Genomic DNA, 15,459 nt, shown 5'->3' on the forward strand with positions numbered 1-15,459 from the left:
ATAAAAATATTGAATTAATAACTAAAGCCCCATTCACATCAAACTTGTGTACTTACCCCAAACCATCCTATAAAGTTAAGGCATAAGGACATGAAGGGTCGTGTTCTGTGAGCCAGGAGAGAATACAGCTACGTGGCCACGATCAGGAATAGAAAAGTTTTGGATGTAGCGTATTTTCGCAGCATTCTAATTGCCACAGTTCTTTATCAGTGCATGCAGAGTCATAGCAAGTAATGACATTCAAATCGGTCAAAATCCGCTAGAGAGACTAGTATTTCCGCTACAGGAATGGACATGCTGTGGCTCGTAAACCCGCACAGCTTGTGAATTTATGCAGTGTTAAACAGAAGCACAGTGGGCATGGGATTTCTATAAATCCCATCCACTGTGCTTCTAAAGTAGAACACAGCGTTTTGGATGCAGTGCATTTGCGCTCCACCCAAAAAAACTGTTGTTTCTGATCATGAGTAGTGATGATCGATTATACTCGTAACTCAAGATTTCTCGAGCATGCTCGGGGGTCCTCCGAGTATTTTTAAGTGCTCGGAGTTTTAGTTTTTCTTGCTGCAGCTGAAGGATTTACATCTCATAGCCAGCATAAGTATATGTGGGGGTTGCCTGGTTGCTAGGGAATCCCCACATGTACTTATGCTGGCTAACAGATGTAAATCATTCAGCTGCGGCAAGAAAAACTAAAACTCCGAGCACTAAAAAATACTCGGAGGACCCCCCCGAACATGCTCGAGAAATCTTGAGTAACAAGTATATTCGCTCATCACTAATCATGAGCACATAGCCTAAGGAGTGGAATACATGGACATACGCAACAAAGGGGACCCAATGGGAATCAAAGACTGGGGGGAGTAAAGGAAAAAAAAAAAAAAAAAAAAAAACAACCACTGGAACTGCATATTTTGGAAAAAGACCTGACTTTAAAATAATTTAAAGCTGATTTTTAACCCCTTAATCCCATATGACGTACTATCCCGTCCAGGTGACCTGGGACTTAATTCCCAGTGACGGGATAGTACGTCATATGCGATCGGCCGCGCTCACGGGGGGAGCGCGGCCGGGTGTCAGCTGCCTATCGCAGCTGACATCCGGCACTATGTGCCAGGAGCGGTCACGGACCGCTCCTGGCACATTAACCCCCGGCACACCGCGATCAAAGATGATCGCGGTGTGCCGGCGGTGCAGGGAAGCATCGCGCAGGGAGGGGGCTCCCTGCGGGCTTCCCTGAGACGATCGGTACACGGTGATGTACTCACCGTGTACCGAGCGTCTTCTCCTTGCAGTCCCCGGATCCAAAATGGCCGCCGGGCTGCATCCGGGTCCTGCAGGGAGCACTTCCGGATCAGGATCAGGCTGCAGCTGCAGCTCTAATCCTGCCCGGCTGTATGTCAGATCACCGATCTGACAGAGTGCTGTGCACACTGTCAGATCGGTGATCTGTGATGTCCCCCCCTGGGACAAAGTGAGAAAGTAAAAAAAAAAAAATTCCACACGTGTAAAAAAAAAAAAAAAAAAAAAAAAATCCTAAATAAAGAAGAAAAAAAAAAAAAAATTATTCCCATAAATACATTTCTTTATCAAAAAAAAAACCAAAAAAACAATAAAAGTACACATATTTAGTATCACCGCGTCCGTAACGGCCCGACCTATAAAACTGGCCCACTAGTTAACCCCTTCAGTGAACACCGTAAGAAAAGAAAAAAAAAAAACGAGCCAAAAAACAACGCTTTATTATCATAACACTGAACAAAAAGTGGAATAACACGCGATCAAAAAAACGGATATAAATAACCATGGTACCTCTGAAAACGTCATCTTGTCCCGCAAAAAACGAGCCGCCATATAGCATCATAACCAAAAAAAATAAAAAAGTTATAGTCCTCAGAATAAAGCGATGCCAAAATAATTATTTTTTCTATAAAATAGCTTTTATCGTATAAAAGCGCTAAAACATAAAAAAAAATGATATAAATGAGATATCGCTGTAATCGTACTGACCCGACGAATAAAACTGCTTCATCAATTTTACCAAACGCGGAACGGTATAAACGCCTCCCCCAAAAGAAATTCATGAATAGCTGGTTTTTGGTCATTCTGCCTCACAAAAAAAAAAAAAAAAAAAAAAAAAAAAAAAAAAAAAAAAAAAAAATCGGAATAAAAAGCGATCAAAAACTGTCACGTGTCCGAAAATGTAACCGATAAAGACGTCAACTCGTCCTGCAAAAAACAGGACCTCACATGACTCTGTGGACCAAAATATGGAAAAATTATAGGTCTCAAAATGTGGAGACGCAAAAACTTTTTTGCTATAAAAAGCGTCTTTTAGTGTGTGACGGCTGCCAATCATAAAAATCCGATATAAAAAACGCTATAAAAGTAAATCAAACCCCTCTTCATCACCCCCTTAGTTAGACTAGGTTCACATTGCGTTAATGGGTTAACGCTAACGGACAGCGTTGCATGGCGAAAATGTCACAATTAACGCCGTGCAACGGGTCCGTTAGCACACCCATTGACAGCAATGTGATTTTCGGGTGTAGCGCATCGCTAGAGCGTACCATTTTCGGCTCGCGCTAGCAAGGTGCCGTTCTTTTGTGGCGCGCCTCGGACGCTGCTTGCAGCGTCCGCGGCGCGCCCGAGGTCCGATTCCCGATCTTCCAGAGCGGGGACGTTAACGCGACCACTAAACACGACACCTAAATAGACATTGCGTTAGCGCAATCCGCTAGCGCTAAACGGATTTCCCTAACGCAATGTGAACCTAGCCTTAGAGAAAAATGATAAAATTCAAAAAAAATGTATTTATTTCCATTTTCCCATTAGGGTTAGGGCTAGGGTTAGGGTTAGGGCTAGGGTTTGGATTACATTTACGGTTGGGATTAGGGTTGGGATTAGAATTAGGGGTGTGTCAGGGTTAGGTGTGTGGTTAGGGTTACAGTTGGGATTAGGGTTAGGGGTGCGTTTGGATTAGGGTTTCATTTACAATTGAGGGGTTTCCACTGTTTAGGCACATCAGGGGCTCTCCAAACGCGACATGGCGTCCAATCTCAATTCCAGCCAATTCTGCATTGAAAAAGTAAAACAGTGCTCCTTCCCTTCTGAGCTCTCCCGTGTGTCCAAACAGGGGTTTACCCCAACATATGGGGTATCATCGTACTCGAGACAAATTGGACAACAACGTTTTGGGTCCAAGTTCTCTTGTTATCCTTGGGAAAATAAAAATTTGGGGGGCTAAAAATCATTTTTGTGGGAAAAAAAAGGATTTTTTATTTTCACGACTGCGTTGTAAACTGTAGTGAAACACTTGGGGGTTCAAAGTTTTCACAACACATCTAGATAAGTTCCGTGGGAGGTCTAGTTTCCAATATGAGGTCACTTGTGGGGGGTTTGTACTGTTTGGGTACATCAGGGGCTCTGCAAATGCAACGTGACTACTGCAGACCAATCCATCTAAGTCTGCATTCCAAATGGCGCTCCTTCCCTTCCGAGCTCTGCCATGCGCCCAAACAGTGGTTCCCCCCCACATATTGGGTATCAGCGTACTCAGGACAAATTGGACAACAACTTTTGGGGTCCAATTTATTCTGTTACCCTTGTGAAAATACAAAACTGGGGGCTAAAAAATAATTTTTGCGAAAAAAAAATAAATTATTTTAACGGCTCTGCGTTATAAACTGTAGTGAAACACTTGGGGGTTCAAAGCTCTCAAAACACATCTAGATAAGTTCCTTAGGGGGTCTAGTTTCCAAAATGGTGTCACTTGTGGGGGGGTTTTAATGTTTAGGCACATCAGGGGCTCTCCAAACCAACATGGCGTCCCATCTTAATTCCAGTCAATTTTGCATTGAAAAGTCAAATGGCGCTCCTTCCCTTCCGAGCTCTGCTATGCGCCCAAAAAGTGGTTTACCCCCACATATGGGGTATCGTCGCACTCAGGACAAATTGCACAACAACTTTTGTGGTCTAATTTCTTCTCTTACCCTTGGGAAAATAAAAAATTGGGGGCGAAAAGAAATATATGATTTTTTATTTTTACGGCTCTGCATTATAAACTTCTGTGAAGCACTTGTTGGGTCAAAGTGCTCACCACACCTCTAGATAAGTTCCTTAAGGGGTCTACTTTCCAAAATGGTGTCACTTGTGGGGGGTTTCAATGTTTAGGCACATGAGGGGCTCTCCAAACGCAACATGGCGTCCCATCTCAATTCCTGTCAATTTTGCATTGAAAAGTCAAATGGCGCTCCTTTCCTTCCGAGCTCTGCCATGCGCCCAAACAGTGGTTTACCCCCACATATGGGGTATCAGCGTACTCAGTACAGATTGTACAACAACGTTTGGCATCCATTTTATCCTGTTACCTTTGGTAAAATAAAATTGGAGCTGAAATAAATTTTGTGTGAAAAAAAGTTAAATATTCATTTTTATTTAAACATTCCAAAAATTCCTGTGAAACCCCTGAAGGGTTAATAAACTTCTTGAATGTGGTTTTGAGCACCTTGAGGGGTGCAGTTTTTAGAATGGTGTCACACTTGGGTATTTTCTATCATATAGACCCCTCAAAATTACTTCAAATGAGATGTGGTTCCTAAAAAAAAATGGTGTTGTAAAAATGAGAAATTGCTGGTCAACTTTTAACCCTTATAACTCCCTAACAAAAAAAAAAAATTTTGGTTCCAAAATTGTGCTGATGTAAAGTAGACATGTGGGAAATGTTACTTATTAAGTATTTTTCGTGACATATCTCTGTGATTTAAGGGCATAAAAATTTAAAGTTGGAAAATTGCGAAATTTTCTAAATTTTCGCCAAATTTCCGTTTTTTTCACAAATAAACGCAAGTTATATCGAATAAATGTTACCACTAAAATGAAGTACAATATGTCACGAGAAAATGTCAGAATCGCCAAGATCCGTTAAAGCGTTCCAGAGTTAACACCTCATAAAGGGACAGTGGTCAGAATTGTAAAAATTGGCCCGGTCATTAACGTGCAAACCACCCTCGGGGCTTAAGGGGTTAATCTAAAATCCTCCATATGTCAAGTAGGTGAAACTTAATAAGTAGTCCCTTAATACTCCTCACTGTGTCAAAAGACAGAGATGACTTACTCAAAGTTGTATCAAGTGCCAGCAATATGGCTCAGTGGTTAGCACTGTAGCCTTGCAGAAATTGAGTCCTGGATTAGCACTCGCTCCAATGTTATAATATGGAGCAGTGTTGACTGGCATTTATTTTCCCATGGCGAGTGCAGAGGAGGGAAAAAAAATCTCTGCATGCTGCAATTGGCAATGTATATCGGACAGTGTGTACCTAAACAAGTCTATGCGTGCGTGCAAAACATCGGACTGCAGTCGGATGTCTACCAACCGCAGCCTCATGTACGCCGACTCAGAACGGGGAAGATTGAGAAATTAAGTTCTCCATATTCTCTGCACCTGTGATCCAATTTTTGCATGCGAGAGAACGGGATCACGGTAAAATGACACTAGGCTCACGCTCACAGCAGAGTTTGATCCGAGAGTCATTTGCAAATAGCATCCGATTCTCTCCCAGGGATTCATCGTATGCTACTCGCCAGTGTGAGCGCGAACCCTTAGGCTGCCGTCACACTAGCAGTATTTGGTCAGTATTTTACATCAGTATTTGTAAGCCAAAACCAGGAGTGGAACAATCAGAGGAAAAGTATAATAGAAACATATGCACCACTTCTGCATTTATCATCCACTCCTGGTTTTGGCTTATAAATACTGATGTAAAATACTGACCAAATACTGCAAGTGTGACGGCAGCCTTAATGTGCATAGACATCTGAAGAACAGCAACAGTAATGCTTATCCTTTTTTTCTCCTACGCACACATCTTAAAGCAGATATGAAACAATCACTTAAAACACTTGCTCATGTTTAATGTATTTGTCTATATTTGCCTCGTATTCACATGTAAAGCGCCATGGAATAAATGGCGCTATAAAAATGTATAATAATAATAATAATAATAATAATAATAATAAAACTGCTGGACTTGCCTCTCCAGGAGCTGGATGCTTAGATTTGACTACAGACAAGCAAGTTTGTAAGTTTCTGTTCTTTTGCTGCAAGGTCACCTGACAGTTTTTCCTTATTTCCTTTTGCTATTATGTTCCTTCCTGGACTTTGAAGCATGGATGCATAAATGGCAAACATTTGTCAGGGTTATTGAAGAGTTGGTGGAAATTGATTTGCAGGACGTGGTCGATTGGTCATGTCAGAAATCTGTAGCCACTCAGCAGGAGTTTTGAGAACTGCCACTAGGAATTTCAGGGTCCCATACTGGCAAAATTTTTGGGGCCCCCCCTTGAAACTCCACCCAGGCTCCTCCCTAGCCCTGCCTCCATCCCTCAAACCTTCCACAGTCCCACCACCTCTCTTGGAAAAACTCCCACTTCTGCACCACATCCTCACCAATCACACATTTACAGTTCCCATCACTACATACATAGCCAGCAGCTTGTTGTTTTGGCCAAAAGATTTTTTTTATCCGCCACCATGACACAGTATACTCTTTTGGCAGGGCCCTACTCTACTGTAACTTACTAAACATTTGTTAAAAAAGCCAATACAATTTAGGTATATTATTTATTTTTCAATTTTTCAAATGACCAGTAATATCACAAGAGTTGTACCACCGCACCATGACCAGACCACATATTACCACCATATAGTCATCTAATAATACCACATACAAGTAAAATACTATCATGCCGTGACCAGATCACATATTACTACCACATAGTGACCGAATAATACCACATCAGGAACAAATTCTGCCACACCATGACCAGATCACATATTACCACCACGTAGTGACCGAATACTACAATGCTGATCATTAATTAAAAAAACCAAACACAATACTAATGCCATTATACACAGGAGATCTGTACTTTATATATAGTGTCTGTGTGCAGGTAATACAGGGATTACCGGTGACATTATACACAGGAGCTCTGTATATAGTGTCAGTGTACAGGTGATACAGTGATCACCAGTGACATTATACACACGAATGCGGTATATAGTAGTGTACGGGGGAGGGGGGTAATACATACAATGATCACCAGTGATATATACTGTATACAGAGCTCCTGTGTAAGTGTACACGTAACACACTGACTCACCGGTGATATCTCTAGTTGAAGTCCGTCATCTTGTTCAGACCACCATCATTTCTTCCAGCCAGAACTCGTCTCTGCAGAGAAGAACGCAGTTATCTAGAGCACATTCCCCAATTTTTCCCCAACCTCTATACTACGCCAGATGAAGAAAAAAAGCGACTGTCACCCTGCACAATAGCAGAACCTCTCCTCCCCACACTGAGAACAGTATCCTCAAAAATAATATCCTTAATTACCCCCTACAGTAATAATATCCCACGTGTCCTCCTATTGTGGACCTCACGTGTCCACTAGTGATGAGCGAGTATACTTGTTGCTCGGGTTTTCCCTGGCATGCTCAGGTGGTCTCCAAGTATTTCGCTAGTGCTTGGAGATTTTGTTTTTGTTGACCCAGTTGCATGATATACGGCAGCTAGACAGCTTGAATACATGTGGGGATTCCCTAGCAATCAGGCAATCCCCACATGTTCTCAGGCTGTCAGCAGCCGTAAATCATGCAGCTGAGTCGACAAAAACTAAATCTCAGAGACCACCCAAGCGTGCTCTGGGAAAACCCGAGCAACGAGTATACTCGCTCATCACTAGTGTCCACCCATTCTGCCTCATGTCTCTCCATATTGCCCCCATAGTCATCCATAATTCCATAATAGTATAATGCAGCACCATAGTGCTATAATGCACCCACATAGTATAGTGCACCACTAAAGCAGTATAATGCAGCCCCATAGTATAATTGCGCCTTATAGTATTATAGTGCACCCCCATAGTATAATGCACCCCCATAGTATAATTCAGCCTTAGAGTATTATAGTGGAACCCCATAGTATTATAATGCACCCCCGTAGCAGTATAATGCAGTAGCATAATAGACCCCATGGTATAGTGCAGTATAATGCACCCCATAATATAATAATGCACCCACATAGTATAATGCGCCCCCATGCCGCGGTTTTATAAGAAAAAAAAAAAGTTTCTCCTCACGTGGCCGAGCTCCAGCGGTGTCCTCCGGTCAATACATCTGAGGTGCGCAGTGATGTTATACACTGGCGACGTGCCTACTGTCGTCAGCTTCCAATCTGTGATTGACCGGCGACTGTTAACTGTTGCCGTGCGGGAGTATGGCAACAAATTTTAACTGCCCGTGCGTCTGAGGTGCATGGGCAGTTACTGAGCCAGCAGAATCCTGCTGCTGGGGCCCGATAAGCAGAACAGAGTGGGGCCCATTGCAAGCCCCCTCTGCTCATCGAGCCCCATATGTAAAGGCAGTAATGCCCTGATGGCGGTCCTGGCCAGCATTTGCAAATACTCTTTTAACCAGCCTTGTGCAACGTCATCTTAACGCACATATTACATCATGTACCAAAAGAAGATGCCGATAGACAGGAGGTGGCACTCAAGGCTACAGTCAAGAGCCCACAGTTTACTGTCATCACCGATGGACCAGGTTCTGCAAATCCATTCATACCAACTTATAGAAGTTGTCCACTACTTGGACAACTTCTTCTCATACCGTTTTTACTTGACCCCAAAAACATTAAAAAAAAACTATACTCACCTTCCGTGCCAGCATTTGCTCTCCCAGAGGTCTTGAGTGGTGCCCAATCAATACTGGCATCACCGGCCCAGCCTTCAGATGTTTTGAGCAGGAAGAGGAAGCTGGGGATCAGATGCAGCCCGGACATGCCAATCATGGAAGATAGATATGCCATATGTAGAATCCACAGAAGATCACTGGCTAACATTCTTTCATCCAACACCAGGGGCATAACCAGCGGCTGCAGACTCACCCTGAAAACTAGAGATTTTGCATTTGGGAGTCTACACTCTTCAAGTTACTCCACTGTCCAAAACACTGAATGGACATCATATAGGCAATTTCAGAGCAGATATGAAACAAAATAATAAAAGGTAATGATAAGATATTGTGGTTTACATTTGCTGACGTCTACCATCGATGTCCCTATATAGAATAAATATCAGAAGTTAATGCTTGTATTAAAGGCACAGCATAACAACAGAGATGGTTGAGTAAAGCGACAGGTCGTGCAGTTAGGTCACCATGGTGATAGTACACATTACACAGCAACCACAACAATGGCTGCAAATAAAATCTATAGTCAATAGGACCAGGTTCATGACTTCATAGCGGGTCTGTGTCTGTTACCGACATATTTCCAGTTGTTTTGTTACAAAATCTTATAATAGTCAGTTTATTATGAAAGTTTGCACAGAGTTAAATGATATCATGTGCTGTTAGGCTATACATCTGTCGGGCACATTAATTAAAACGGACTAAAAGAAAAAACAAGCATGTTGCCCACAGCAGCCATTCACAGCGCAGCTTTCATTCTACTAGAGCTACTGTAAAAATTAAAGTTGAGCTAGGATTGGTTGCTATGGGCAACAAAAATTAACTTTTTTAAATAAATGAGGCTTGCGTGGTTTTTTTTTTTAGCATCCATGTCATCCTTTGTTCTTGCATCCATAAAATAATTATATTTTGCCAACAGTCTTCTCCTTGCCGTCCATTTTGCTGACAGGTTCCCTTTAAATCAATAGATCTGAGAACAGGACAAACAGCAGGAGGATGTCATCCATGCATCATCCAAGTGCTCTCTGTTCTGTACCGTTGATCGGCCCATGTAAACATGCTGGTGACCACTTGGATTGTTTATGGTGAAATGAAAATCATCATCAGTAGCGCAGGAGATGTTCTGCTGATAACATAATGCTGTATGGGAATAATGAAGTGTGAACGAGGACTGCTCCACATTATATATAGTTGAATGATGCTCATTATAGGGCAGATCTGAATGTACTTTTGTGATCGTCCAAGGCCGGGTACCCACAATCTGGAACTAGCAGCGGTTTGGACGCAGTGTATGTTGGCTGCAGCCAAAGCATTGACTTCTATTGAATGCAGATAAATCCGCATGTGTTCACCGCATTCAATACATTTCTATTGATGTAATTTCTGTTGGGGAGACTAGCTTCTCCACAAGATAAATTGTCATACTGTGGTCTTGAAAGACGCGCCACACGTCCATCTGCGCGGGTGATCCGCAGGCGACTATGCATGCATAGTGGACATGGGATTTCTAGAAATCCCATCCACTATGCTGTAACATCTGGATGCCGCAGATGTACGCAGCATCCAACCGGCAGCGTTTACTGACCGTGGGAACATACCCTCAGGCTATGTGCACACGCGGATTGGCCGCTACAGATTCGCAGCTGTTTTCCATGCCTTTACAGTACCATGTAAACCTATGGAAAACAAAATCCGCAGTGCACATGCTGCGGAAAAAAAACGCGCGGAAACGTAGCGTTGTTTATTCCGTAGCATGTCAATTCTTTGTGCGGATTCCGCAGCGGTTTACACCTGCTCCATAATTGGAATCCGCAGGTGTAAAACCGCATGTGAAATCCGCACAAAAATCGCGGTAAATCCGCAGTGCGGATTTACAAAAATCAGTCCGGAAAAATCTGCAGAGTAATCCGCAGCGTGTGCACATAGCCTAAGGGTATGTACACACATTGCAGATTCTCTGCGGATCCGCAGCGTTTTTTTGAGGTGCAGAAACGCTGCAGATCCGCAATTGATTTACAGTACAATGTAAATCAATGAGAAAAAAAAATGCTGTGCACACTTTGCGGAAAATCCGCTGCGGTTTAAAAGAAGTAGCATTTCACTCCTTTTTTTTGAATCTGCAGCGTTTTTTGTACCCATTCCATTATAGAAATCCGCAGGGGTAAAAAACGCAGCAAATCCGCAAGAAAACCGCAGCAAAAACGCACAAAAAGCGCTGCGGAACCGCACAAAAAACACGACAATCTGCCGGTGCGTTTTCTGCCAGGAGAGGCAGAATCTGCACCAGAAATTCCTAAGCCTAATCCGCAACGTGTGCACATAGCCTTACACTTTGCACATACTGCTATTGAAAGTCTCTGTGGTGGTTTCAGTCAATGGATCTATCACAGCACCATGGGCTCACCTCCATTAGAACTAGAGGCCACTGAGATAGAAATATCTAACAATCAAAGCTCAGCTTTCACTTCTCACACCATTCACTAGCTGTAAGGAAATATAATAAAAACACTTGAATGTTAAGATTTTGTGGTTTCATTGAACTTGTAAAGAATATACTGTATATATGCGGAGTAGGTGGACAGGTATTGTCCGCATACTGAGCTGTTTCTCTGAGTCATTTTAGACTGTGACCAAATCAATAAATCCCCCTGATTCCACAATGTATTTCGGATTTGCAGTGAATCAGTCAAAAACGGACAATTTGTCATAAATGGAAATAAAGCAAATAATGACGTATGAGAGCGCGGTGCATAAGTGTGCTGTGGCTCCAGACAGAGAGAAATATTTGCTTTAGCAAGCCCTTTTTCTTATTAATCACTGAGCGGCGTGACACCAGGATTGTGGTGTGAAGCCGGCGTAAGGCTAGGTTCACATTGCGTTAGCATATGCGCTAAACGGATTGCCCTAACGGAATGCGCTAATGCAATGTCCAAAAAGGGATTGCGTTTAGCGATCCTGCTAGCGCAGATGCCCGATCTGCGCTAGCGAAGAACGGACACTGAACACTGCAAGCAGCGTCCGAGGTCCGTCCGAAAATAACGGGACATCGCTGACGCATGCCAAAAAAGGCATACGTTAGTTACATTGCGGTCAATGGGTGCGCTAACGGATCCGTTACATAGCGTTAATTGCGCCATGTAACGGATTCCGTTAGCGGACACCCACTAACGCAATGTGAACCCAGCCTAATCCACAACGAGAAGATTATAATGCTGCTACAGAACATGTCACCCACAGACGCTGCCCCGATACACCTCTGCCGGTGTGATAACGAACGGCAGATATAAAACCCACATGGTAACGTCATACACCTGAATCCCAAACTTGTATGACCCGGTATGAGATTCAGTAACAGAGCAGCACATACCCAGAATACACAATTGTTATCACTTACCTGTAAAGTTTTAGTAAATCCGTTCTTCTTAGTGATCCCATTCAGATGATTTTGGTGGGGTTTGTGGGTCCCATTGCAGTGAACCAACTTGGGCTGAGCCATTGGGGAGACTGAGCTGCTTTCATACAGCAGATACATAGAATGATCAGCCGCAGGTAGTCAACCAGTCTGTCAGGCTTATTCAGGGAAAGGGTGTGGTGGCAGGGGAGGAGGAAGCCAGCAAGAAAGCCCTTCCTTATCCTCAGACCTCACTCCTTGAATTTAGCTGTCACCTTTGTACACCTTTACCTCTCAGCATAAGCAAAGCATTTATGTATGGCCACAGGTAGCCTTCATCCGCTGTCCTCTCAGGTAGGGGGTTGCTAAACAACAGACGCTTCTCAGGAACCCCCTGAACAAGAAGCTGGAAAAGTGAAGGAAAGGGATTTAAAGAGACACACACCACTTGTGTTTGCTGCAAAATGACAGAACTTGCATCCCAAGTCTAGTTTAATAAGCTAGGCTAATCATTTACTACTAGAGAACGTGTAACCATTCACCCCAAGCTATGGATATTAGGTTATAGGTTCACTCTGGGCAGCAGAAATGCGACCGTGAACTGCTAGAATAACTATCGTCTTTCTCAGACTGTTTCTTTAAGGCTGTGTTCACACGTTGCGTTTTTTTCCCGATAAAAACGCTATAAAACCGCAAAAAAAACCGCATACAATAAGCATCCCATCATTTAGAATGAATTCCGCATGTTTTGTGCACATGATGCGTTTTTTTCCGCATAAAAAACGCATACCACACAAAATCCGGACATGCTCTATCTTTTTGCTTTTTTTTTTGCGGATTTCCCACTCCAAAATGCATTGGGAAGTGTCCGGAAAAAAACGCGTCAAAACCGCGGCAAAATCGCGACAAAAACGCATGCGGTTTTCTTGCGGATTTCATGCAGAAAATGTCTGGAATTCTCAGGAATTTTCTGCATGAATTCCTGAACGTGTGCACATAGCCTTAGGGTATGTGCACACGTCAGGATTTTTAGCGTTTTTTTTTGCGGAATTTCGCCATGAAAAACGCTATAAATCCGGTAAAAAAAAAAACGCTAACATTATGCATCCTATCTTTTAGAATGCATTCCGCATTTTTTGTGCAGTTGTTAGCGTTTTTTTCCACACAAAAAATGCATACCGCAAAAAATCCGGACATGCTCTATCTTTTTCCGGATTTTTTGCGGATTTGCTATCAAAAAGGTCTTTCCGGAAAAAAAAAAAATCCGCAAAAAATCAGCGCAAAAACCGCACAAATTCCGCGAGAAATCCACGCGAAAAAAGCACGCGGATTTCTGGCAGAATTCTCAGGATTTTGTCAGGAACAAATCCTGACGTGTGCACATACCGTTAAGGCTGCCTTTCCACAATGAGCTTTTAGTCAGTTTCGGACGCTTTGTATTTTTGCTGAGGTAAAAAGGCATCGACTAATACACTGGGGGACCCAGACAGAGAAGGGCCCCTGTGCGAGGACAATATATGGACCCTTTGTAGCCCAAGAGCTCCTGAAAATGCTAAATTGCACCTGCTTTGGAGGTCGAAATGGGCCCCCTCACCTCTTGGGCCTCTGTTCGACCAATGCTATGTCCGCCCCTGGTCTAACAGATCTAGCAAAGTGGATGGGACTTATAGAAATCTCACACCCACTACCCTTCTTTTTTTCTCAGCGTACACCGACCTGCGGTGCGTGTTTCAAATCCGCAGCATGTCAGTTTCTCTTCCGGTTACACTGAGTTTTCTGTGCAATTTTTCCCCATGGGCCAGCATTGGATGTGGAAAATACGCAGGTATAAAACACACAAATGCGTTTTTAGTGCGTTTCTGCGGCAATCCGTACCATATCAATAAAGTTCTGTCAAATATCAGGAAGTATCAAAAACAAAATAGCTTTATTTAAAACATGACATGCCAACAAGAGACAAAAATGCAGCGTCAAAAACGTGATAAAAAATGCATGTTTAAAAAAACCACAAAAACGCTATGGAAGACGAAAAATAACTTTATTGAAATAATGGGTGCACAAATGGTGCAGAAATTCTGCAGCGTCAAACATACCAAAAGCTCATCATGGGAACGTAGCCACGTTGAGTATTTGGTGAGTTTTTTACCTCAGTATTTGTAAGCCGAAACCAGGAGTGGGAAAAAAAAATACAGAGGTGGTGACGTGTTTTTATTATGCTTTTCCTCTGATTGTTCCACTCCTGGTTTTGGCTTATAAATGCTGAGGTAAAATACTGACCAAATACTGCTAGTGTGAATATGGCTGTTTCATGATCAGTGTACGGACTGTGATGTCCGCACTGACTGCAGGCCTCCTGGCTAAGGATGCCTCTTTTTCACAGAAAAATACCAGTCTAGGATAAAAAGGAGCATGGTGTGGGGGCTTAGCTTATCATGAAGCGGGATTTTACACTTCAATCTGGGAATTATTTATTGTCAAGACAAATTAGTCACTTTGCATATTGAATTGTTACCGATTCCACCCAATAATATTGCTCAGGTTAAGGGGGTTGTCCCCTTTCAGATAATGTTTTGCCCCGACTGTAGATTGGTAAAAAAACAAAAACAAATATTGCCGTACTCACCCACCCCAGGTCCATCGGGGGAGTCTTCACTGCTGACCTCTATGACTGGCATTGGTTACTGCGCTGGTATCATGTCAATATTGTGTCAAACACGCAGTAGACTCCGCAGCTCTACCATTGAAGAGAAAACGCGCTGTTCAGAGCTGCTGAGCTCAGTGATTTGTTGTTGAAATGATGTCAGCCCTGCAACCGATACCAGTCACTAGTGATGAGCACCCTCGGGTGACCTCCGAGTATTTGTTCGTGTTCGAAGATTTAGTTTTCATCGCCCCAGCTGAATGATTTACAGGTACTACCCAGCCTGAGTACATGTGGAGGTTGCCTGGTTGCTAGGGAATCCCAACATGTAATCAAGCTATCTAGTAGCTGTAAATCATTCAGCTGGGGCGATGAAAACTAAATCTCTGAGCACTTACAAATACTCGGAGGTCACCCGTGCGTGTTTGGGAAAACCCAAGCAACGAGTATACTCGCTCATCACTACCAGACACCGAGAGCAGCGGCAGAGATTCGTCTGTGGACCTGGGGAAGGTAAATGCTGCACACTTTCTTATTTTTTATCAAACTGCAGCATTATGTGAAAGGGAGATACCACGAACCGGGTTTTGCAACAAACACCAGCATTTCTTGGGGAATTTTCTATTTTTGTAAACCTTTTCCCCACATTTTTGTGGCATACTTTTTACTGGCATT

At 43.0% G+C, this 15,459-nt stretch overlaps 1 protein-coding gene across 3 annotated transcripts in view; it reads right to left on the reverse strand.

The window, feature by feature from the left end:
* Positions 1 to 12,387, reverse strand: part of LOC138681344 (serine palmitoyltransferase 3-like) — a 171,645-nt gene extending 159,258 nt beyond the window's left edge. Inside the window, exon 1 of one of the 3 annotated variants that reach the window (XM_069768777.1) lies at positions 12,147 to 12,341. In XM_069768777.1, coding sequence (XP_069624878.1) covers positions 12,147 to 12,284 — 138 coding nt within the window. In that variant the 5' untranslated portion in view covers positions 12,285 to 12,341. Of the gene's footprint in view, positions 1 to 12,146 lie in introns of all 3 variants that reach the window. The other 2 variants (XM_069768778.1, XM_069768779.1) reach the window with 2 other exon arrangements.
* Positions 12,388 to 15,459: the final 3,072 nt, after the last annotated feature.

This window comes from Ranitomeya imitator, chromosome 5 (assembly GCF_032444005.1).
Source record: "Ranitomeya imitator isolate aRanImi1 chromosome 5, aRanImi1.pri, whole genome shotgun sequence".
Taxonomy (NCBI): domain Eukaryota; kingdom Metazoa; phylum Chordata; class Amphibia; order Anura; family Dendrobatidae; genus Ranitomeya; species Ranitomeya imitator.